General features: G+C 34.7%; 1 protein-coding gene across 33 annotated transcripts in view; it reads left to right on the top strand.

Moving 5' to 3' along the window:
- Positions 1 to 26,174, top strand: part of ADGRL3 (adhesion G protein-coupled receptor L3) — a gene marked incomplete at both ends in the record, with an annotated part of 582,832 nt that overhangs the window by 287,233 nt on the left and 269,425 nt on the right. For all 33 annotated transcript variants that reach the window (XM_079704517.1, XM_079704528.1, XM_079704539.1 and 30 more), the window contains one exon: positions 25,471 to 25,551. In XM_079704517.1, the coding sequence (XP_079560643.1) occupies positions 25,471 to 25,551 (81 nt within the window). The remainder of the gene's footprint in view (positions 1 to 25,470; positions 25,552 to 26,174) is intronic.

The following is a 26,174-nucleotide window of genomic DNA, read 5'->3' on the forward strand; positions in this document are numbered from 1 at the left end:
CTAAAGAAAGTCACTCATCGCCGTTGCATTCACAATTACTTCCACATGAATAACTTCTTATCTCTTAACCTCTTTTTATGCCTAAGTAGCTCAAAAAATTCCTATGCAATAAATGCATTTTACATGAATGGTTTGATGTCAGGTCACTGAGGAGAAATTGAAGAGCTTATTCATTGGATTTTTCTGTATATCAAATAGAAACAATAATAGCTATTTTCTAAAAATGAAAAAAATCAATTTGAGCTCAACCTAGATTAAAAAAAGATCAGATCAAGAACGATTAGAGAGCAAGTACTGATTAGAATTCTTGAGTTTCATTCTTTTCAGTTTATATGTGACCTTGAAGAAATCATTTGAACTCATCTCCGTTTAACTATGGCTAGGGAGTACATATATTATGCAAATTTTGAAAATAAAATATAGAAACATAAATAAAATGAGTCATTTTCCAGCTTATCAACTACCATTTGGAAATGAATACTTTTTAGCTACTCACAATAAATGAGTCACTTTTCCAGCTTATCAAGTAATCTCTTCAAAGGAACACTTTTCAGTTATTCATGGGGGTTTCCATTGTTTCTTAGAAGTATGGTAAGTTCAGACAGAAACCAAAGATCCTTTGCAGAAAAGGATAATTTTTTATTTCACTCCCCCAAAAGATTATTCTGTGACCATGTTGGAAAATATATCCAGAATCTACTCCTGCTTACATCTCTTATCCCATATCCCACTTCTTGCTCCTTACTCAGTACAATAGACTGTTGTGTCCCTGTGCTATTTCATGCAAATGAACCTCCCCACATGCTGCTACATTGATGCTGCCTCTCTTTCCTCACTATAGAAGCGAACTCCTCTGTATCTTTTGAGATTGGGATGATCATAGAATTTATCACCCAAATTGGGACACAAGTAAAAAGGAAAGTTAACCAGACGGGAAGTGTGAAAATAGGTGTCAACAGGGATGTATGGTCCTCTTACTTAAGAGCCATCTAAAACATTATGTCCTCTGTGGTGGTTTCTCCCAAAACAGAAATGCTTGTTTCCTATTTTAATTGCTGTTGTACCTGTTATGGAACTTAACACATTGTAAACTTACTGTTTGTATACATGCCTGCCTCTTAGAAAGGGATCTTTTAGGGCAGGTTCTTAATGCCATAATCATTTCAAATCCTCATCATACATACTTCACAGGAGACATTTTTTTTCCACCCTAACATATCTGAGGGACATCCTCCTCTCATCAATGTCTGTGTCTCATTATCAGAATAACTCTTGGTGGAGATGGAAAGGCCATCTCTCCCTGGCTTAAGGATAAAGGGATCAAATCAGAAAATGCAATCAGAGCTCTTACGAAATTTGAAAATGCTCTGATGGTGATTCCGTGGGTGATGGGCTAGAGAATCACTGGTGTAACACATCATGTGGATTTAATAAACATTTGTTAATGAATTAATAAAAGAGGTGTTTGTTGTAATAATAACACTTGATGAAATCTGTGTTGAAATAATAACACTATGATGAAAAAAGGCTTTACTGATTTCTCTTTTACCTCTGTTTTTCCATGCTAAATCTAAATGTCTATCCTTTTTCGTGTGTTTGTTGTTTTAGTTCATTGTTAGTTATTTACCAGATATGATTTAAATTTTTTCCTTAGAATAGTTTAAACATTGATGGATTTCATTCTAACAAAGTAGAAACAGATTTCAAAAGGAAAAAAGAAAGCAGTTTGCACCCCTTCTGGTATTTTGGGTTTTATAATTGAACAATTTGATTTTGTGGTGGAGTTGTTTTCCCCTATTCTTTAGAATTTTTAAAGGTCAGCACTTACAACCTTCATTTTTCTTTTTTCTTCTCTCTGGCTTGCTTTACCTTTTCTTCTCAAACACAGCATCCCTTTGCTTATCCAAAGAATTAAAAGGATTTCTCTGAAGTTCTTGCCTTTTTTCCTTACATGACCAATTCAAATGAAATTTGGTAATACTTTCCTTCTTTCAGTTTTTTGATAGCTTTTCATTCACAGAGAAGTTAAGCAATGTAAATTTATAACATAAGAAAATCAGAATTTTGGTTAGAACTCTGGTATCTAAGAATGATATTCAGACTCTATGATGCATGAAGAAGAATGTTTCAAAATATCAGTTGTTTAATTTTAGACCAATATGGAAATTAAGTACCCTATAAAAAGGGTATTTCTAAATTAAAGTCCTTAGTTTTAATTTGAGGGTCATATTTTCTCTGAAATTACCACAAATTTGAGGCAGAGTATATGGGGGAAAAACATGTTTAAACTGAGACTTAGTTTCCTCATTTGTTAAACAGTGATGACTAGAGCAATTACCTCATGGATCTGTTGTAAGGGTAAAAATGTGTTTATAAAATCCTTAACAGAAAATTTAGCACTGAGCTAAATATTCAACAAATATCATCAACGTTACCATTATCTTCATTTTTATATTATCTTTTATAACAGTTTATCATTACACAAACCAATTGATAAACCAAGAAAAAGTCTGACTATTTAACCAAATACTCATGCTATTGGGGGAAAAAACCCAAAACACATATTCCTTTTTAGATTAAATTTGACCATATATGTATGAATTCTCAATTCCTAATGGATAGATTAATTTTCTCCTTCATGTTCAACTTGCATATCAGAAGCCATGTCATTATAAATGTTAAATAATTAATGTGTTGTCATTTTTGTTAGCTATTTTATTTCCACACCCACCTCTTGTGGACTTAGTTTGTGACTTTAGAAAAATCACTGGATCACATTCATCTCTCAGTATAGGAAGGCATAGCTTTCTATTACATTTGACAAGTGGAAGAGTTAGAATGATCAAGGGATGTTTAGAAAATGTATTTCAGTCTTTATTATTCATATTTTGCACCTTATGGACAAAAATCAGGAGCATGCATTTTCTGAAGCAGCTAACTCCCATTGTCTTGTGTTGTACTGATTAGTAATAAAATAGCAAGAGGGACAGTCAACAATTGCTAGGTTTAAAAACTTCTCAGAGGTAAAATCACACCAAATCACAGTGGGAACTTTTATCATTTCTGAGTTCAATAGTTTGTTAATGTCCCTTATGATAAAACTGAGCCAACAGTAGGTACACACAAAGCAGCACCCACAATACTTTGTGTGTGTGTGTCTGAATGGAAATCTTTGATGTAGGACTCACTCCTGTTAAATGCAGCTGCATGAACCAAAATGATCTAAACTATATTTGCCAAATAATTCCTTGCAAGCATAATATTGTAATCTGTCTCTGCCTTATTTATCATATTTCTTTAACCAGAGAAAGAAGAGCCCTGTTGGAAAATTCTTTCTAATGAGTTTGGAATTTCATATATTTTCACATCAGAAGTCAGAGGTGACACAAGAAGTATTACTGCTTCCTTTACTATGGCTTTTAGAAGAAGGCTTAGGTTAGTAGCAGGAATATTAACTATAATTATGCCAAATCCTCTGCTTAGCATTTACTTATATATTGGCTCCTTTAATATTCACAGTAATTCAAAGACAGAGATCAACAAAATTTTTCTTTAAAAGACTAGATGATAGGGCTTCCCTGGTGGCGCAGTGGTTGAGAGTCCTCCTGCTGATGCAGGAGACACGGGTTCGTGCCCCGGTCTGGGAAGATCCCACATGCCACGAAGCGGCTGGACCCTTGATCCATGGCCGCTGAGCCTGCGCATCCAGAGCCTGTGCTCCGCAATGGGAGAGGCCACAGCAGTGAGAGGCCCGCGTACCGCAAAAAAAAAAAAAAAAAAAAAAGACTGGATGATAAATATGTTAGATTTTGCAGACTACATATGATCTCCAGTGCTGCTAGTGATGCTCTTCCTCCTCCTTTTCTTCTTCTTTCCTCGTTTTCCTTCTACTTCTTTTTTTGTTCTTCTAATCTTTTAAGAATTGAGAAACAATTCTTAGATCACAGGCCATGCAACATCAGAGCATGGGTTAGATTTGGTCTACAGGCTGTAGTTGGCTGACCCATGCTTTATGAAATATCTTTAACTATCCCTATGTCCCAGGTGGGGAAATGGAATCTCCAAGAGGCTAATCAGCCTTCCCAGTGTTCCTCAATTAAAGAAAATGCTTTGATCTTCAGCTAAGAATCTCACCTCTAATGCCATCTCCTAATCACCAAGCTATTGATGATATACCCTCTGCTCAAAGGGGTTTGATGGACAGTGCTGAAACTGTCTCATTTGTCTCAGAGGAAACAAGTGTGAGATAGTGATGATGCAAACAGTTATAATGACAAAACTTTAACATTCAGGCACACTTAATATGTGGCAGGCACTCTGCTTCATATTTATTATTTCTTTTGCCCTCACTACAATCCTGTGAAATAGGAATGCTATTGTTTGCTTTTTACAGATGAGATTGACACTAAGAGATGAATATACTCAAAGCCACAGAATCCGTGAGTGATGTAACTGTATGAGTACCCATAGATCTTATGTCTCTAAAACCTGTGTTCTTAACCATGGTACTATACTGCCTCACTACTGAAACTCATGTGTTCTGGGATACGTGACTTTGATTAGAGTTAGTGAAACCTATCTCATTTCACCCTGTAAATAAGGTCTAGCAAAGACTAACCTTCTTAACTATTTAGTAACAGTGAGCAAAGAAGTAGAACAAAAATAGGAAAAAAAATGCACACATACATATATGTATATGTATTTGTTTTTTAAGATTTCCTTAGTGAGTACAGTTGAAGCAAAATGTAAGCTATCACCATGGGATTCAGCAGGAATGATTGTTGTTTGGGGATACTGAGTGACACTTTGAAGACTGAGCAATTTATCACAATTCATTAGCTAATTATTTCATATTATTTCATGTTATTTTCATTCTGTTGTACGGGATACTTTCTTGTCTGCACCATCTTTTTGGCTGTTTCTTGATAAGAAGAGTGGCATTCAGATAAGGATACTATTCATAAAGTTTCCAACCTCAACTGAGATAAATTCAGGTATGGCCACAGAAAGATAATATCTGGCCATCGGTATATTGAAAATAATTGGCTCAGAGCTGAGATAATGAAAACAGAGGTTCAAGATAGAACAAAAAACGCTTTGTGTTGTTTTGATAAGTAACCCTGAAAAATCGAGATGTTCCCCTGGAGTTATCTTAAAATATAACCGAAGATATTGTTCAAACATCTTTGGTCATTTTCTAATAATCTAATTTCATTTAATGGGTTATCATGAACAGCACGATTTGGACTAAACTCCTCTAGAGCATAATTCTAAAGAGGATTTTAATGAAAATCGTCCCTCCATGTGTATAATATTTTCTAGATAACGTGACAATAATATTCTGGAATAACCACTTAATTTTTTCCTTTAATAGTACACTATATGTCAGATAAGTCAAATTGTTTTTTTGTGACCAGCTTTTATTTCCTCAGCCATGTTCTAGTACTGATGTCCTCCTTCATACCTGGCTTATAGGACTGCTGTCCTACACAGTTAACTGTCAATTTGATCAAGTTGAAAAGATAGTTGAGATGGTCCACTAGCCTCAAACCTTCCATGGAATTAGTACAGTGTCACCTTTGATGTTCAGTGGCAGATGATTCAGTATTCAACATTGTTTTTCTGGTTTTGCAATTGTAGGTAAGACCTCGTGCTCTTCTGTGCAGATAATCTACTTGAAAATATGCTTATTTTTAGAAATGAGGTTAGTGATGGGTACTTGGTAAAGCCGTCACTAAAGTGGAGGCCATGGATAATGGCTTTTGGAAGGTTTATATGCTTTTTTTTCTTGAGATAACATTTCTATGAGCATTTAGAACATCAAGGCTATTTGAGTACAGCACCAGCACCTGATGTAAAATATTAATGATAAGACACAATGGTTTATATACATAACATGGAACAAATTTTCAATTAAATTGAGATTATTTGAATTCTATTCATTCTCTAGCTTTTATTATTTTAATAGAATCTTACATTCATCTCATGAAAATAAGATGTTGGATAGTAGAATAAAGTGAAAAAAGCATCATTCCTTTATTGAAACCATAACTTCTTGTTACAAGTAGAACCTTGGACTATCACATTCTAAGTCACTGTATCAGTGAAACACAAAAAGAGAAAAGTAAAAATATTATGATGCATCATGGTCTCATGATATAAGGCATCAATTATTCATTCTATACTAAAGGAGAGTACAGTAACAAGTCTAGCATTCCTATGTAATACAAGCAGCTCATAGTAGGATTTGCTAAGAATCTTGATTGATGCCTAGTGTCCCTAAAAAGCATTTTCAAGATATAAAAGTACTTCAAACGTGTTGGATATTGACATAGTTAATTTCCAGAGCTGAATATTCTCCTTAATGGTTTAATGATTTCATGCTTTTCCCTCACCAATATATGAAGTGATTTAGCAAGTTTCTCTATTTTTTGTAGATACCGCTGTCTAAAATTTCTAAGGTGTCTCCCCTTTATTGCTAGTTAATAAGCATTTTAGGGACTTTGATACTGAGTAATTTTAAAAGAATTATATATTAGCCCTCCAAATATTCCCATTCAAAACAGTGATATATTAAGATGTGTTAATTGAGTTATATGTGGCTGAATTAATTGAACTGAAACTATGTTAGCAAGTTTTTGAATGGTCAAGGGAAAAAAGCTGAAGTGATTAGCTTCCTTTTATAGAGTGCACTTAGTAAAGGAAGAAAATACTTCTGCTTCCTAGACACACAGGCACATGTCTACACACACAAAATGTTTTTGTTTTAAAGTAAGAAAAACTCAACTCAAATTGGCTAAAGCTAAAATAAGGCATTTGATGTCTCAGGGAACTAGACTTACAAAGAGAGAGGCTTGCTTCAGATCTAAAAAGGAGGTGTTCATTTCTGTTATCAAGGTTCTATCTCACTCGGTCCCTAAACTCAGCTTCCTTCTGATTGGCTCCTGTTTCAGATATACTTCTTCCACATGGTAATAAGATGATCACCAGCATCTTCAAGCCTATGTTTTTCATGGAGCTCAGGTTCTCAGAGAAAGAGCATTCCTTCTTTCTATTAGCATTAGCAAGTTCCAGGGAAAATTCTGATAGGGTCTTCTGATATATTTGATAGAACCCTCTGAGTGACCAAACCTGGGTGGTGAACTCACCTCTCAGATTTTAGAGGATACTGGAAAGGGTGAGCCCTACCCAGTGTATTTAGAGCAGGATTAATATTGAATGCTATATGTATCCTGAAACAAAGGGATGCTGAACAACAAAAAAAACAGACTACAATTCCACACAACAACAAAAAAAATCATCTAAATTTACACTAGTAGAGGTTTTTTTTTTATATATAAACATGTCCTTGGAGTTATGTTTATTGCTTCTTTGCTTGTTTCCCCCAATATAAATCTTAAAATCCTTTATGAATAAGAATTAACACTTTCAGATCACTTGAGGAAAGCTAAAATATCTATCAGATGGTGTTTCCTTGAAGTCTGAAGGAAAAAAATAAGACTATAATATGCAAAATTTTCACCAAAATTGAGACATATTAGAAGCTGAGATATTCGTTTAATCATACATTAAGTTGCAATAATGAAGTATGATGACCTTTTTAGAAAAAAGAAAATAATATATCTGTCTGTTAAAGAGGAAAACATAAAACTATGAAATAATGTGGCATAACTAAGAAAAAGATATTTCTATTAAAATATACAGTATCTTAAAATCAATCAAACTCTATACTATTACTTTATAAATATTTTCACTTTTATGACAGCTTATACTTTTCATAGATAACTATAATATAAATGCCTAGTACCTCCAAATTATGCTAATAGTGCTTCCTATTCTTTGAGTGTAAAGCTAAGTTCTAACTTTTCCAAATTCCTTTGATTAAGACTGCAAACATAAATGTAGGATAAATCTGTCAAAAATGAACAATTTGCACAAAGAGTTCAGATGTTTCAGCTGACAGCTTTTTAGCACACAGAGGGGAGTTGTCAAAATTTCACTACAGGCAGTTTCGTTCTATACAATGATATATTTTAGACTTTATTGAAACGAATTAGGTGGTAAAATTCACTGTCGTCATCCTGGAAGAATATCCATATCCTTTTATTCTCGATTTGAAACTCTGGTCTTATTATGCTTGGGTCACTCTGATCCCACTTTTTTAAGCCTATGCATGCAATACCTTTTGCATGGAATTTTCTGAATTCAGGTCTTTTGGGGTGTATATTGATCTCTGTCAACTAACTGAATAATCTGGCAGGTCCTGCTGAGCTTTCTTCATGAAGATCCTCTCACAGATCTCATGGATTGATGAAAAGGGAGAAGAGATTCGAACCTAATTGTGGGGGAAATAAGCATCTCCCTTTCTCTTTTCTTTGAAAAAAAGTTAATTTCATAAACAAACCTCATATATATTCTTGTAAAAAAAATCTCCTCTGATTCTTCATTATTATTATTATTATTATTATTTATTTATTTATTTATTTTGCGGTACGCGGGCCTCTCACTGTTGTGGCCTCTCCCGTTGCGGAGCACAGGCTCCCGACGCTCAGGACCAGCGGCTATGGCTCAAGGGCCCAGCTGCTCCGCGGCATGAGGGATCTTCCCGGACCGGGGCACGAACCCGTGTCCCCTGCATCGGCAGGCGGACTCTCAACCACTGCACCACCAGGGAAGCCTGATTCTTCATTATCTTGCCTAACTGTATCATTTTACATATAAAGAACTTCTTTGAACACTGGACCTGTAATTAATATATTTGAATTTTTCTACTCCTCTTTTAAATAAGTTTAGGTATATTTAGTTTATTATACTCTAGTATCCAAAGGTCTCATTCTAATTCTCCTATAGATATGCCTTCTCTAAGATTTACTGACTCAGAAGCTGAGAGGATAAATGCCTGATGAGCATCACTTGAGAATAACACCTGATGAGTAGTTTTTACTTTGAGATCTATGTTGTCACACTTCTCCACTGATAACCTTTATCCAGTCAAATCCAGGCTGCTACGTTTCATATTCTGGACCCTTCCTTGGGGTGGGGCTAAGGGCAAGGTGTTAGCATTTTGTTGCCATCCACCTATGAATTTTTCCTCAGGTACATTTAACATGCTTTACCATTCTTCTTTGTGGATTAGTGTTACTGGATATTTTCTGATCTATCAGCAGGGAGGACAAGAAAATTTAACATGTTATGCTTTTCTTAGCATGCTAGGATAGTCTTTAAAGCAGAACTTTAAAAGTATAAACACAGCAGGCCAGCTTCTTAGCTCTGTACTCTAGGGAACAAACTTCTTTGTTGTGAAGACCCTGGTCTATACTTTTCTTCTTGCTGCTTGCTTCTGTGGTTCTAGAAGCAGATTTTCATTTGCTAGTTCTCCTTTGAAGTAATTCTAATGTCACTTTTCAGGCACTGTAACCCTTTATCCTAAACACATAATTCCAATCTTTCCTTTATGACATTAACTATTTTCAATTCCATTAAATACAGATAAATAATATAAATATAGTGCCAATTTATCCAATTTTTTCACAGTTTATCATAATGATGTAATTGCCACCTACTTAATAAGGGGGAAAATAAAATTGATAAAAGTACATTAGAAGAGTATTTTTTTAAAATCTACATAAATGCATTGGGTTAAAGTCTGTACTAGGGAATTGCTGTGCATCTCATTTGGTAAAGACCTCTTCAAGAATTCCATGAACCTTTTCTGGTAGAAATGGACAGGCTGAGATAATTTAATAGTTAGAAAATTTGTAACATTTCTCAAACAAAATTAGTGGCACTATGAATTTATTTCCATTTATGAAAGAAATTTTCACAGTTTTACTATTTACCTTGTTTATAATTTGAAGTGTAGCAGTTTTAACATTCATCTTAATTTTTATGTCATTGATGTGAATTTTCACAGAAATACACTGAATTCTTACAGTGACTAAGACATTTGAGTGAGTCCTAGGATGCCAGAGAATACATGGAAACTGGAGTTGTTATGCTTCCAACTCTCATGGTGTTTTATACCTGGATTGACCTATGTAAAGTCTTTGCTATAAATTTGTTCAGTTCTCTTACTCTTCCAATGAAGACAGATTAGAGAAGTGAAAGGATGTTTCAGTTTTAATATTTACAAAATTGTAGCAAATGTTAAAACAAGTTTAAGAAATCCTAGAATAATTTGAGGATATTCAAGATGCGTATGTGTGTGTGTTCACGTATTCATGTGACTATAAATATAAATATATAAATATAAATACACACACAAAATTGCTATTCACATTTTCCCACATCGCACATAGTTTCTGGAGAATACACATTTTTAAATATTATATAAATTTTCATAACTGAAAATGAGTATAAAGACTACTTCACCCTTTTTATTTTCCTGGAATTTGATATCTAGGCTGCATGTTGAAAAGGTTAAATAATTGGTATCTTCTTTTGACATTAAGTTTTGATAGGTGAATTTAATTACAAGTAAAAATGTGGATTCATTAAACTAATAGACTATGCCCTTTATGTATTTTTTGCTATAAATCAGATACCATGTAAAACACCTCATCTTTTTCTCTCTCTTAAAAAGCACTTTATAATATGGTGAATCATATTTCCAAATATCTCATATTCCAAATAAGAGAATTAGGAGAGTGAACATGACAACTTCAGTCTTACATAGTCACAGTATGCGCCTGATGCTGGTCCTCTGCCAGCCTTTCCTGAGTCACCCAAGGAGATTTTACTTCTCAGTAATCAAGGTTATTTTTGCCTTTCTTATAGGCAAAAATAATAAGTATTTATTGAACACCTACTCTGAGTCACATACATATTTATTAGGCCCCCTTTACCTTAATAAGTGGATTTTTCAATTAAATCCCATAATTTTATATCTCTGATTATAGGTTCCAAGAGTTAACAGTTTACTTGCTTATTTCCAGTAGTTGGTACCAGTAAATAGTAGGCACTCATTAAATATTGCCCTAAAGAATAAACGAGTAATTAAGGAAATTAATGAAAGCTCATTCACAGTTTCTTTCTCTTTTGCCATTATTTGTGCTAAAGAGTTATTTTACTCAGTCTTTGCAAGTTCGATAATCAATAACTGCTATAAAATTAACATTTGGTAATTTATTTTAAAAATTTACAATTTTAGAATGACCCATTCTTGAACAAAGATATATCATCAGGAAGATCATATATACTTCATTATCACAATCCTGCACAGAATATCTGCTATATTCTTAAAATACCACAAAGTATCTGAATGTTAATAAGAAATACAGCTGATACATAACAGAAATTTTGAATCAGTAACCAAGCTTGCCCACATTTTAATATCCCACTACACAATTAGATTCTGAGTATTGGAAAACATGACAAAGAATGATTCCAGCTTGATCCAAAATTCTCATGTCTTAATTTACTCCTCCCCAAAATTAGATATTGAAAAAAACTTTTAAAAAGTAAGTTATTTTTCATTACTTATACTTATCATTTTTGTTTATTGATGAATAAGATGTCAGAAATGTACAACACAGCAATAAAATAACCCGAAAGGAAATATTTATTAAAGAGGTAGGAACTAAACTCATTTAATGAAGCTTGATTCTGTACTAGACACTAGAAATCTTTATGTCACTATTGATTTCATTCTCACAGTAAACCTGTGACCTAGGTAATTTCATAACAGTGGATAAACTCTAAATCTTCCTTTTATACAAAACTTTTATTTTCCTGTAATGCAGCATTCCTAGCCCTAATCGTTAGCCAACAAAGTTTCTATACTTTCTACACTTTCTGTCATAAAAATAAGAGAAATAAAGGAGGAGAGAGGATGAATAGGCAAAGCACAGAGAATTTTTAAGGCAGTGAAAATACTCATATGATATCATAATCATGGATAGTTGTCATTATACATTTGTCCAAATCCATTAACTATACAACACCAAGAATGTGCCCTAATACTATATGGACTTTAGGTGATTATGATATGTCAATGTCAGTTCATCAATTGTAATACACGTACCACTGTGGTCGGGGACATTGATAATGGCTACCTATACCTTAGTGGGGACAGGACACATGGGAAATCTCTACCTCCTTCTTAATTTTGCTATGAATATTTAAATGTTCTAAAAAAATCCTAATTAAAAAAAAATAAAGAGAGTAGTATAAAGGAAAGAACACATAACTAGGGATTATATAACTATTATGCTATGTCTGCCTCTTGCCCTTAGCTAGAGGGTGACTTTACATGAGTCCTATATCTTGTCTAGGCCTATTTCCCCCTGTAAATTACAGCAGTTGGGCTAGATGATTTCTAAGGAAGCTATTCTATCTCTTTGATTTTTGTTTTGTCTATCTCATTATATATAGTTGTGTTTTATGCTTATCATTTAGTTGCAGTCATCAAGTTATTACATTACCTCGTGAAGTAATCTCCTCTTTCTGATTAAAAGAACTATCTGTGCCACTGGTGATATTTTAGGTGATGGTACATTCTTAACAATGTATGCAAGAATTTGTATGTATTAGAAAGATGTGGTTAAACGTTGAAGCTCTAGCACTGTCTTCTAGAGCAGTCTTGACAAAATGCAGAATATCAGTGTGTTTTAATATGGCAGTAATTCAAATAAATAAATATATGGTAGAGTGTGTGTATATGTGTGTGTTATAAAGGTTTAGAATAACTCCAGAAATGTACACAAGATACTGGAAAGAGAGATTGCCTGTGGATAGCCATCAGGTTGATTAGATGCTTTCATTTTGTCCCAGTTGAATATATACCATATCCATGTATTAGCTGTTCAAATAATTAGTATATTTAATTGAAAAGGATATTTTTAGAACTAAAATAAATGCCAGTTATTATATCATGTCTTAGTTTTCTATCACTGCTGGAACAAAGTACCACAAACTTAGAGGGTTAAACAATGCTAATTTATTACTTTATATTTCTCTAAGACAGAAGTTCAACACAGGCCTTTTTAGGCTAAAAGTAGTTCTTTATGTAGACTCTGGAATGGATCTTTGTCTTTTTTAGTTCTAGAAGCAGCCCCAATTCCTTGGTTCTGGTCCCTTTCCTCCATCTTCAAAGCTAGCAATAGCTTATGTAGTGTTTCTCACGTTCCACCACTCTGACTTACTCTTCTGCCTCCCTTTTCGACTTTCAAGAACTACTGTCATAAGGATAATCTCCCCATCTCAACCATAATCACACCTGCAAAGTCCCTCCTGCCGTATAAAATAACATATTTACAAATTCTGAGGATTAGGAAGGACGAGTGTTCTATCTACCATAAGCTATAAGCAAAATATCTGAGGAAGCTATAATTCCTAAATCAGAATTGCTCTGGAAGAGAAGGAGGCTTAGGGACAGCCTCTTGTATGTCCTGTGCTAATTGACCAACTGAAGTTATTGACCCCTGTGTTCATGCTAACATCACAGTTCTGCTCGTTAGGTTCACCTGTGTTTTTTCTAAACTAGCTTTTCACAGCTCCTCACCCTGAATACACACCTTCAGTGGAATAGCCCTGAATATTAACTACTTCAACAGTAAAATATTTTCTCCTTATTCTACTGTATGCAAAACATGGGCTTAGTACAATGATGATAAACAATAGAAAAGATGTGAGGGTGCATGTGGGGAGGAGGACTGCTTCAAGTGTCTTTTTTCTTTTTTCCAGTTTTGGAATCACAATGATTCAAGGAGATCTGTATTACCTACCCCTACCATTTTTAAGACCTCCATTAAAATTTAAAAAAAAAATGTCCGGGGAAGGCTAATATAGTTAACCTAGTGTTAAGTAGAACATAGTGTTTTGCTCATTGTTTGAGAAAAGTGATTTTAGAGTCCTGATTGTTCTGTGATTTAGTCTTTTATTAATGTAAACACTTAATTTTAGGTTAGCCTGGAAAAGCACTAAGAATTTCTAATGTTTCAGAAATTTAGTATATTTGCCTCTCTCCACCCTCGTAGGTCTATTTATAGGGTGTGGAGGCAGTAAGCTACATAGTAAGAACATGGTCTCTGGACTTGAAACCTGATTCCCACACACACTGTTGTGTAACCTTTGAAAATCCACTTAACCTTATAAAGCTTTAGTTACTGCATTTTTAAAATGGGAAGCAATATTTACCCCACATGGTGCTTCTTAGTATTAGTCTCTTAGAAAATTAGAAAATAACTATTTTTATTACTATGATCTTCAGTTTCCAAAGTGTTCATTCCTGTTTATTTTTGAAGAATTATAAAAACTAGAAATTCAGGGAAGATAAATGCTCTGATTTATTTTTCTTTTTCTATTCTGTTTCTAGTTTATTTCTGTAAGGCTTGCTACAATAGGTTTCTGAGACTTCAAGGAATAATTTTGAAGCGATGCATCCAAAATTCGGTGTTTATCATTTTAACTACCAAGTCTGCTTTTCACGCTTGTGAAAGAAAGGAAATCATTTGTATGGCTTATAAGATAGAGTCCCCTCTATATCTGTGAGCACCTGAAATTCATCATTGATATAAAACATTCCTCAGTCCAACACAATTTCAGCCCTAGAACCAATGAAGTATTTTGCAGGCCAACAGGTTCCATTTCTTTCAGACTGGCTGATTTCTTCCTGACAATTGCTTCATTGAATTTTACATTAAGTTCATTTCACAATGTATCTTCCTAATTTTTAGGTATCATAATGGTATTGTGGTTGTTTTTAAAGAACTCATATTTTATAGACACTCAAATATATATTCAAATAATTTACTCAAAAATATACTCAAATAATTTACAGATGAAATTATATGATGTTTGGGATTTGCTTCCCCTTATTCTGGAATGGGAAAAGAGGCATAGGAGGAGAACGGTGAAACAATATAGCCCCTGAATTAACCATTGATGAATCTGGGTGATAAACATGTGTAGATGTAGAAAACTTGTCCCTTTTCCCCTTCTAAATTCTTTGGCTGGTCTAATAATTAAATTGACATAAAGATTAGCAAGAGAAAAACAGATTTGATTTTGTTTGTACTGGAGGCCCAAAAAAATATGACTCAAAGAATTGACCATTGTAAGACAAAGGAGTTTGATCTTGGGGTAGTAAATTAGTGAAGAAGTAACAGGGCTTGCTTATGTAGCTTTCTCAGCCCTGAGTTCCCTATCTGGGATAATGATGCCTTCTGTCCTCCTCGTGCAGAAAGGATACCTTTCACATGGGAGATTTATTTCCTGCTTTCAGGGAGACAAAGGAGGCTCAGAGTGTCTTTCTTGTACCATTTGTTTCTCAAGTAACTTTAATTCAAAATAATCAATATGCCAGAGTGACATGCTTTGGGGTGATATATTCTGTTTCTCTTCGCATGTATTTTTTATTCTTTCCTATTTTGTACATTTTTGAATTTTTACATTATTTTTAATCATCTTTTCTGCCCACCCTCCTTTGTGGGTCCCTGTCTCCTAGCCCTCTCACTTATCTGATCAGCAGGCATCCCCTCATATCATTCCTTCTGATTCCCCGTGTCTGCCATACTCTTTCACTAGACTACTAATTGCTGTTCCCTCAGTCTCATCTTTCTCCAGGTACTGTTCTTCCCTCACTTCACTTACCTCAGTTCAATGCTATTGTTGTACTCTTTTCTCTCACCTCTATCAAGGTACATATCATACTTCACTGCAATTTCTTAACCCTGCATCTAAGCTGAGGTCTCTCTTTGGAGCACTGTATTATCTTGTTCATATGGTAATGTTAATACTGGTCACAGATTGGGAGTGGGTACTGAAGAAATATTTGCTGGAAGAACTACACACACACACACACACACACACACAAAACACAAGAAAGTTACCTTTGCTTCAAATTACTCCATTTGTTTCCTTTGTGGCAAGAAATATCCACTGGAGAGAAGCCCATCAGTGACCTTTGCACCTTCATCAATGACTTTATATCCTCAATAAGAAGTCAAGCATGTAGTTGTTTCTCTGCTATTTCATACTTTACTAAAGTCACTGAAAATAAGTGTGAGTAATAAGATGAAGGGGGAAAAGGAAACCAGAGTGAAAAGATAGGTGTTAAATTGACAACTTTACAACTCTTTTCTTTGATGATTAATTTTGATTGGTGTTTATATCTGCACCTGAAAGCTGACTTTTTGGATGCCAGATGGTTATAGACAGACTGGGATTTAAAGACAAAAAAAGCAAGCTGTTATAATGCTAGGCACACCCAGTTTTCCATCAGCACAACCAACACATTGACCTCTGGTATTTTTTTTTGTAGCTGAAATTATTTTCAACAAAAAATTAACTTTTTTTTGAGGAGTCTCATTTACTTTCAGAGTATTTGAAAAACTTAGAAAAATCCCATATGCCATTCTTCAATGTAGTTTAGTATAGGTTTCCACATTCCACATGGAATCATTATTATAATAGGGCAGATAAATGCAGTGATGTAACTTGCTATCATTCTAAAGCTTGTAAAAGGAAAATGGCAATATCATTAAACACCCCATGTTCAAAAATGTGAGATCTATTTTATTGTTTTTAAGGAGGGGGAAATGTCATATCTCTAGAGGAAATAATTAAAATCAGAAGTTGAAAATTTAAAGGAAACGAACAAAAAGAAGGCATGGAACCTGCCTGGAGAGCCATTAACTATTAAACTTGTTTACAGTACTATATAGAAAATGAGGAAAATTTGAGTTGAAAGGTAGTATAACTGGAGGAACCAATGGGGACTTTATGGTAGTAAAATGTGTTTTTACTTTAGGAATAAAGTTGTGTTCATTTTCCCAATTACATATCACCGTATTTTATTTATGTCTTCTTTTACTTATTGGTCATTGGTGTCATTATTAATATGTCTATGAATATGTGTAAAATTTGAAATAAATGTTAGGCAAAAGCATCTGCTACCAGCACATTTTGTTCTTTCATTCTTAATTAATAGAATTAGATTTGGACTCTTATCTATACTTTTATCTTTTTACAATTTCCTATAAAAGTCAGATAATATCTCTTGCCTTTTCTTGAACTCTTCAAAATCTATTCATAGAAATTAAATTAGGCCTTCCCGATCACTCTATTTAAAATTGCAACCTGCCCCTCCCACTTCAGATCCCCTTTAGCCTGTTCTAATTTGTTTCCATTGCCCTCAGCATCTCACACATATAATATTTACTATGTTAAATGCTTACTATATGTCTTCCCCTACATAAGAGTGTGGATTATCATTTATTTTGTTGTGTGATGTATGCCAACTGCCTAAGAAGGCACCTGTCACATATGAGGCACTCAGTTAATACTGTTTGGTGAATCAATGAATGAAAGAATGAATTTAGCATAATAATAATAATAGCTAAAAATTCTAAGTACTTTGCTACATACCATGCACTCTTCTAATTACTACATATGTATATATTTATCTAATTTTCAGAACACCTCTATGAGGTCAGTGCTATTATAATCCCCATTAGACAAATGAGGAAATCGAGGCACATAGAAGTTAAACAGCTTGATAGTTGCTGGCTAATAACTTATATGGTTAATAATTCTATGGCTAAAATGTGGCAGAGTCCAAATACCAACACTGGCAGTTCTGCTTCCTGGGCATGTGTTTACATGTTATGCTAAGTTGCCTTTAGTTTATAGACATAGCCAAATCGAAAAAAAATTACATATTTTTATAAATAAATAGTTTTCAACCCTTTTAATGTCTCAACAACCTGAAAGCTCATGGCCCACACACCTTGAAAATAATTGCTTGCTAAGTAGGGCTTCAGAAGTAAGAGAGGGTTGAGGGCAGTTTTCTGCAGGCTAGCTGCATCCCCTTTCTTACTGTCCTCTGACATCACTCTTGACAACCACCACCTTGATTTGACTTTTGAAAGTCACCAATTTATCAAGATGTCAGTTTCCTTATTCTAAAATGTAGGTTTGGGATTATAAGATATCAAATGTCTTTCTCCCTCCAAACTCTATGGTTCTAAAAATGTATTGCTGTGCTCTGATGTGCAAGTAAAGTACTGACAGTAGAAAGAGGACAAAAAAATGCTTTTCCTGTGCTTACGGCTGGTCAAGTCTTTTCTATATTTGAACTTTAGTAGAAATTGCAGAGAATTCCTCAATGAAATAGAAATTAAATGAAAGTTGAAAAAGAGATTGAAAATAGAAAAATAATGGCTTTTCCAAAATCCATAATGGCCTTTTGGGTTCTACTAACTAGCACCCTTAAATCTTCTACATCTTTGTCATACCTAACACTGGATAGTTCACACATTTTCATTTCAGAATGTGAGCAGCTCTTTGTTTTCGTTTTTTTGGCCAGATCATTTTTTTCCTTCTACTCTCGCAATGTGGATGAACTGTACAACTTCTGACCCAAACCCTATGCTTTATTTTTCTGTGTTCATTTGGGGAGATTGTTCCCTTCCCAGATTTCACAATTGTCTTAATATTAATTATTTCAGGTTTCATCAATCCTGATTAACTAGACTATCACCTTAAAATGAACAAACAAGCAAACAAGCAAAAAAACCCTGAAAAACATCTCTGTGATAGTGGAACCCTCATTCATTCCTAATGAAAACTAAAATGGTATAGCTTCTTTGGAAATCAGACCGACATTTCCACAAAAGTTTATACATGGAGTTTACTATACGACCCAACAATTCCACTTCTAGGTATGTGTATTCAAGAAAAATGCAACATATGTCCACACAAAAACTTGTAAATGAAGGTTCATAGCAGAATTATTCATAATAGTCAAAAAGTGGAAATTATCCCCAAAATCCATCAACCAATTAATGGATACAATAAATATGGTATGTTTTTACAATGGAATATTATTTGGCAGCATAAAGTAATTAAGTACTGATTCATGCTACCATATGGAGCCTTGAAAAATTAAATTGAATGAAGGAAACTAATCACAGAAGACTATATATTTGTATGATTCCAATTACGTGAAATGTCCAGAACAGGTAAATCTATAGAGATGGAAAGGGGATGAGTGGTTGCCCAGGACTAGGGTGGGTTGGGAGGAAATGGGGAGTGACTTCTGAGAGGCTTCAAATTTCTTTTTATGGTGGTGAAAGTAGTCTCAATTGATTGTGGTAGTGGTTGCACAAATCTATATATGTACTAAAAACATTGAATTGTATATTTGAAATGGGTGAATTGTATGATATATAAATTATATAAGTATATATTTCATATAAATGTACACATATATACAGGTATGTATGTACATACCTGTATATATATAAATGCATATATATGACACCTTCATGCAAATGTATCATTTACCTACACTAAAAATTGAATAAAATGTAATTCATAAGCTACCCACCCATTACCCTGTTGCCATTATTCTTCTAGACTCCTAAGCAATGAACCAAGAAGCATTTTTTCTCCCACTTTTTAATTCTTCATAATTCTTTTATGAAATCTGTCATTAAGCAATGCTTATTCCTTTGGTAATTACTTTGTAGGGACTTAAAGATAAAATGACATGTAAACAGCAACACCAGGAAACTCTGTCCCCTAAAATGCATGTCCTATAAATTCAATCTTTAAAATTTAAATTCTGCAGCACAAAATAATTAAATACAAGGATATATAGACGAATCTTAACCTGGGAATACACTTCTTACAAGAAAAAAAGATCACAGAGCATCACCAAAATATTATTATCAGTGTGTCTAGCTCTAAGGAGCTAGTAAGGTAGACTCAATAACTAATAATTACAACAATAAAGGTCAAAAAAGTTAAATGAAAGTCATCAAGAAAATTTAGAAATTTTATTCAAAATGGGGAAAATAGAATACTTACACAATGAAATATTCTTATAACCAAAATATAGAAAACTTCAAAAATAATTTATTCCTATTTATTAAAAAGCAATTCAAACAAAAAGCAGTCCATTTAAAATACATGAAGACAAACTATTTAAAATATTTATTCTCCATGTTGGTTTATAGAATTAATATAATTCTAATAAAATCTCAATATGATTTTTTACTTTAAAATTTAGGAAAAAAATGCAATAAAATTCAGAAGGAAAAATAAGCAGATATTTATCATTTTTAATTTGGAAATGTAAGAACAAAAATAAAAGGAGCACATCAGATATTTAGATATACAAAACTGTGGCTATGAGGACCAGGTGAGACTAGTATAAGACAGTCAAATATGGTGGAAAATGTGTCATATTTTTAAAACATGTGTTTGTCATGCTTTTTACCTCCCTATGCTCTTTTTGAGCTGACTGCATTTTTTGCTGAATATTATTCACCATAAAGTCCAAGATAAATTTTTATGAAAGTTATTTATGGTTTTAACTGGAGTTTATTATTATTACTATTATTTTGCATGAATTCTTAATATTCTCTCTTAATATTTAATTTTTGTCATTTTAATTACAATGAGTCTTGGCGTGATCCTCTTTCAGTTCATCCTGTCTGTGAGTCTCTGTGCTTCCTGCACATGGATGTCTATTTCATTTCTCAGGTTAGGGAAGTTTTCAGCTACTATTTCTTCAAATATTTTCTCTGTCCCTTTCTGTCTCTCTTCTCCTTCTGAGACTCCTGTGATGAGAATGTTAGTACACTTGAAGTTGTCTCAGAGACCTCTTAAAATGACTTCATTTCTTTCTATTTTTTCAGTTCAGCTTTGGTGATTTCCATTATTATTACTTACAGCTCACTGACTGTTCTTCTGTATCATCTAATCTGTTGATTCCTTACAGTGTATTTTTTATTTAAGTTATTGTATTCTTCAGGTGTGTTTAGTTCTTCTTTCTATCTTCTAACTGTTTGTTCAACTTCTCACTGTGTCCCTCCATTCTTCTCCTGAGTTCTTTGATCATCTTTATGGTCATTACCTTAAAATAAACTCTTTATCAGGTAGATTGCTTATCTCTACTTCCCTTAGTTCTTCTTCTGAGGTTTTATCTTATTCCTTCCATTGCAACATGTTCCTCTGTCACCTCATTTTGCCTAATTTGCTGTTTTTATTTCTATGTGTCTTGTAGGTTGGTTACATTTCCCAACCCTGGGGAAGTGGCCTTTTGTAGGAGGCATCCTGTGCATCCCAGCAGCACACTTCCCTCTGGTCACCAGAACTATATACTCTAGGGGTGTCCCCTTTGTGGGCTGCATGGATCCTTCTGTTATGGAGGGCTGACTACGGTGGGTAGTCTGGTAGGTGTGGCTGGCCCCTGGTCCAGTTGGTTTCCAGACCCTGCGAAAGCTGACAGCTGCTTGGTGGCAGGGCTGGGTCGTGAGGCTGCTCACTGCAGAATGCCACAGGGTCCTGGGGCTAATACTGACCCACTGGTGGGTAGAGCCAGGTTCTGGTGTGGGTGGTTCCAGGGCTGGGGTTGACAGATCTACTATCAGCCTGCTGGTAGGTGGGCCGGTTCCTGACATGGCTGGCTATGGGTTCTGGGGTGACCCAAATCTGGTGTCAGGCCTCTGGTAGGTGGGGCTGGATCCTGGGCCACTGGCTGAGGAGCCCAGGGTGTTACAAAGCTGTTGTTGGGGGGACTTCCCTTTTGGTGCAGTGATTAAGAATCCACCTGCCAATGCAGGGGACATGGGTTCACGCCCTTGTCCGGGAAGATCCCACATGCCATGGAGCAACTAAGCCTGTGTGCCACAACTACTGAACCTGTGCTCTAGAGCCTGTGAGCCACAACTACTGAGCCTGCATGCCTAGAGCCCATGCTCTGCAACAAAGAGAAGCAACCGCAATGAGAAGCCCGTGCACCACGACAAAGAGTAGCCCCTGCTCACTGCAACTAGAGGAAGCCTATGCACAGCAATGAAGACCCAAAGCAGCCCAAAATAAATTAATAAATTAATAATTTTTTAAAAAGCTGGTGCTGGCAGGCAGGGCCAGGGCCCAAGTGATCTTAAGGCTGGTGCTGGCCTTTTGGTGGGTTGGCTGGGTCCTGACAAAGCAGGCTGCAGGGCTTTGGTGGTCCTGGGGCCAGTATCTGCCTACTGATGGGCAGGGCTGGCACCCAGGGTCTCTGGATGCAGAGACCTGGGGGTCCCAGGTCTAGTGTCTGTGCAGTAGTAAGTAGACCCAGATCCTGGGCCCTCTGGTGGACAGGGCCATGTCCTGAGATGGCTGTGGGCTCAGGGGGTCTTAAGGCAGCCTCACCTAGTTAGTTACTTGTCTTTATGCATCCTAGTACTGGTGCAAACAAGCTGGTGGGCAGACCAGGTCCCAGTGCTAATAAGCTAGAGGGAAGATTCCAAAATGGCATTTACCAGTACCAGTGTCCGCGTGGAAGAATGAGCTCCCCAAAATGGCTGCCACCAGTGTCTTTATCTCCATGGTGAGCTTCAGTTGCATTCTGCCTCTTCTTAAGGCTCTCCAAGAACAACTGGTGGGTCTAACCCAGGCTTCTTTCAACTTACTGCTTCTGCCTTGGGTCCTGGAGCATGTGAGATTTTGTGTATGTCCTTTAAGAGTGGAGTCTCTATTTCCCACAGCCCTCTGGCTCTCTGGACACTAAGCCCCACTGGCCTTCAAAACTAAATGTTCTGGGGATTTGTCTTCCTGGTACAAGACCCCCCGGCTGGGGAGCTTAATGTGGGGCTCAGACCTCTCGCTGTTTGTAGAGAACCTCTGCAATTGTAATTATCATCCCCCCTTGTGGGTCACCCATCCAGGGGTATGGCTCTTGACTATATCGTGATTCCACCTACTCCTACTCGTCTCATTGTGGTTCCTTCTTTATGTCTTTAGTTGTAGAAGATCTTTTCTGCTGGTTTCCAGTCTTTGTCATCAATAGTTGCTCTGAAAATAGTTGTGATTTTGGTGTACCTATGGGAGGAGGTGAACTCAAGGTCTTCCTACTCTCCCATCTTGGCCAAATTCCTTTTTTAAGTAATTCTTTATGAGGGGGGTGGAACTTTGAGAGACAATGATCTTTTTTTTCAAACTATGCACAGCATCTCCCCATGTTTCCGTATGCCCTTCCTGATGATGATAGATTACTACCCTGAGAATTGTTGCCTTAGATTTCTTATCTATTAGTTAGTTATCCTTAGTTAGAAGTATTGCCTACTAGAATGTGTTTTTTTTTTTTACCTTTTATGTGTTTTTGTGGAGATAAGTGTGTGAATACCACTGATCTAAAGTGTGGCAGGAATCTTTTCAAGAATTTAATTAATTTAATCAATCAACAACAACCTCCATAATTTCTAGTTTTTATTCTGTAGATCAGAAATTTCAGTTACCAGATTGGAATCCATTGCTGCATTTCTCACCTTTCTCTAAGGCTTAGAGTCCCAGTCAATGCCTACCAGTGTGACTTTCCCTGCCATACTGCATCCTGCAGTTTGCTAGATTTCTCCTTGGAGAGAGAATGGAAATTGTGGCAAACCAGGATCAGAATTTTACCATCAATAATCCCCATTCCATTCCACTGGCTCTTTGATATCCCCATTTTCCCTTAGGGATATACACACTGTGAACTTGTGCTGCCTAAAGTACCTGTGTTGAGTACTGTTGAGGTTACATGCTTATCCCAAGAACAAAGGCAAATGTGGCATTTAAAGGGGCTGTTTACTTCATTATAAATGTAGAGGTAACAGTCCCCAAAGCAGTTACTTGTCAGAGTTTAATCACTAAAATCTATATGCATTATTTTCAGGTTTAATATACCTTCTTTGAGAAAAATATTATGATATAGATGAAAACACTTGAAATTTGAAGTCAAAATATGACTGACCTTGCTGTTTGCTATCTGCATGTTAGTTACTTAATCTCCTCTGCTTGTATCTTTGATTTAAAAATGTGTGTGTACTTACTAATGTATTACCTACCTTTAAATCCTTATAGTGATATTGGTTGCATAAAAGGAGATGATGTATGTATGAATGCATAGTGGTTATTATTATATGTAGTAAAAGCCATGTTCCTTGGTTTGACATGAAATCAATACTATTTTATATGCTGATGTTATTTTGAACCAATATAAAGTGAAAGATTCTTATTTTCATTTACATGATCAATAAAGTTTCAAACCAATTCATTTGTAATGGCACAAGACCTTAAAAATAAAAATGTTTTTGCAACCAAGTATGCAACAAGGTAAACATCAGGTGTTTTTATAATTAAGATAATCTGAAGTTTTTCATAAGCTATATTACACATGGACTGCTAGCAGTGCACAATCGCTGTCATTTCTTTTATAATAGTGCTTTTAGTATTCCACTGAAACATGACCAGTGAAAGCATAATATTCTTAGTTACCATTATGAGGAGCTCTGTATATTACAGCCTCTCCACTGTGTCTGCTGTTAGCTAGAAAAATGCTGGGAGCAATAGCAGCTACTATCAACAGGGAGCCATATTAATTATTTGAAATGTGTCTCATAAGAGAAATCAGCAGAGTTTATTACAAGTCGAATATTACTTGAAACAGGAAGGTTACTCTAACTGTTATCATAATCTATGTATCATTAACTTTCCTTGTTTAGGAAAAGAGACTAACAACCCTGTAGACTGCTATAGTAAATGTATAAAATATAACTGCATATTCCCATTATAGAAAGAAAGCAGTGGGTTCTGTACTTTTACCCAAACCTTCTTTATATAAAGTAGCTTTAGAAATTGAACTCTGTAATTATGCTTTCTTGCCTTAAAATCTTAATTGCTTACTGGATTATCAGTATACAAGCTATAGCTACTTTGAGCATTAGAAAACTCTTTTGTTTTTAAGCTAGCAATTTTTTTCAGTCAGTGTCTAGTCCTTCAAATCAGCTTTAACTCATGAAACAGAAAATGTATTACAGGTATGCATGTGAACTAGCAGAATGCTTTACAAGAAACAGAATGAATCCATCTACCTGCTTTTTTATATTGTGGTTAGTTATTTTTTCATCAAATACAATAAGCAAGTAGGAGTAGTTTTCTACTCAAATAATAGGTAAAAAGTTTAAAAGTAATCATAAAAATAAGGTATAAATTAATTAGGGTTGTAAAGTTATCTAAATAAGTGCTATTCAAAGTGTTATCTGACAAAGATGCCAGTCTGCAGACCATTTACTACTGATCTGCAGTGAAATAAATGCAAAAATTAAGAGTAAATGTTTAGAAACACTTAAAGCAAATTGATAGAGTACTTAATGTCTGTTTAACAATGAAAAATGGGGACTTGTATTTTATGTCCTTGTTTTTAGTTTTTGCATTTCATTTTTCTTGTCAGTCATTTTTATTGTATTTTTTAAAGTGTCACTCAAAAATAAACTTATGATTTAACAACAACAACAAAACTAGATGGCTTAAGAAGGACTGATTTAATTGCTTGATGTTTGGATGACACATAATGATTCTGTGTTTGGATAGATCTGTCTGCACTCTATAATGGTTAGTAATTCAGTGTGAAGAAAGATGTATGACATCATAAAACCAAAAAAAATGTAAGAAGACATAATTATAATATCTTAACATTTATTTTTGGGTCCACAGGACAGGCACATCATGGACAGGTACCATACATCTCTCCACCAATTCACCTTGACTCTGAGCTAGAAAGACCCCCTGTTAGAGGTGAGTTGTATTCTTTTTTTTTTTTTTTTTAGTTTAAAGAAAAAAAAAATTATTCATTCTTTGTTGAAGACAATTAATTAAATTAAAGATAACTGTAAATATGTATCTTACAATGCAGTGCCTATTTAAAAAACAGGAGGAAAATGGTGTGTAATGAACGTAATAACAGAAAGAGTAAGTCTTATTTATAATAAGATGTGAAATATTGTTTTGAGAAATGTTGGTAAACCAAATAAGAAATGAGGGTCCATAGTGGAAGACTAGTTGAAAACAAACCTAGATTTAGAGATTACCAGATACCCGTTACTTTTTTTTATTGGAAATTTCTTCTTCTACTATCCTTTTTTATTTTTAAAATAAATTAAGATGTCTTAATCTAAATCATATTGACAGATTTATTTTCTTGCAAAGTGATATCTTATATTTTATTATTCCTTTTAAAAGTCATTTTATTATTAATATAATTTAGTTTTAAAGTATATAAATTAAAATTATGTATTTAAATTGATGCCATCTGTTTAAAGATTTTTAAAAATAACTAGTCATACAAAATAGAAGTTAAAAGTAACATTTATCTCATAATCTAAATACAGAATTTATCTTTCTACTTTTAAAAATTAATG

The sequence above is a fragment of the Hyperoodon ampullatus genome (genome assembly GCF_949752795.1).
Source record: "Hyperoodon ampullatus genome assembly, chromosome: 1".
Taxonomy (NCBI): domain Eukaryota; kingdom Metazoa; phylum Chordata; class Mammalia; order Artiodactyla; family Ziphiidae; genus Hyperoodon; species Hyperoodon ampullatus.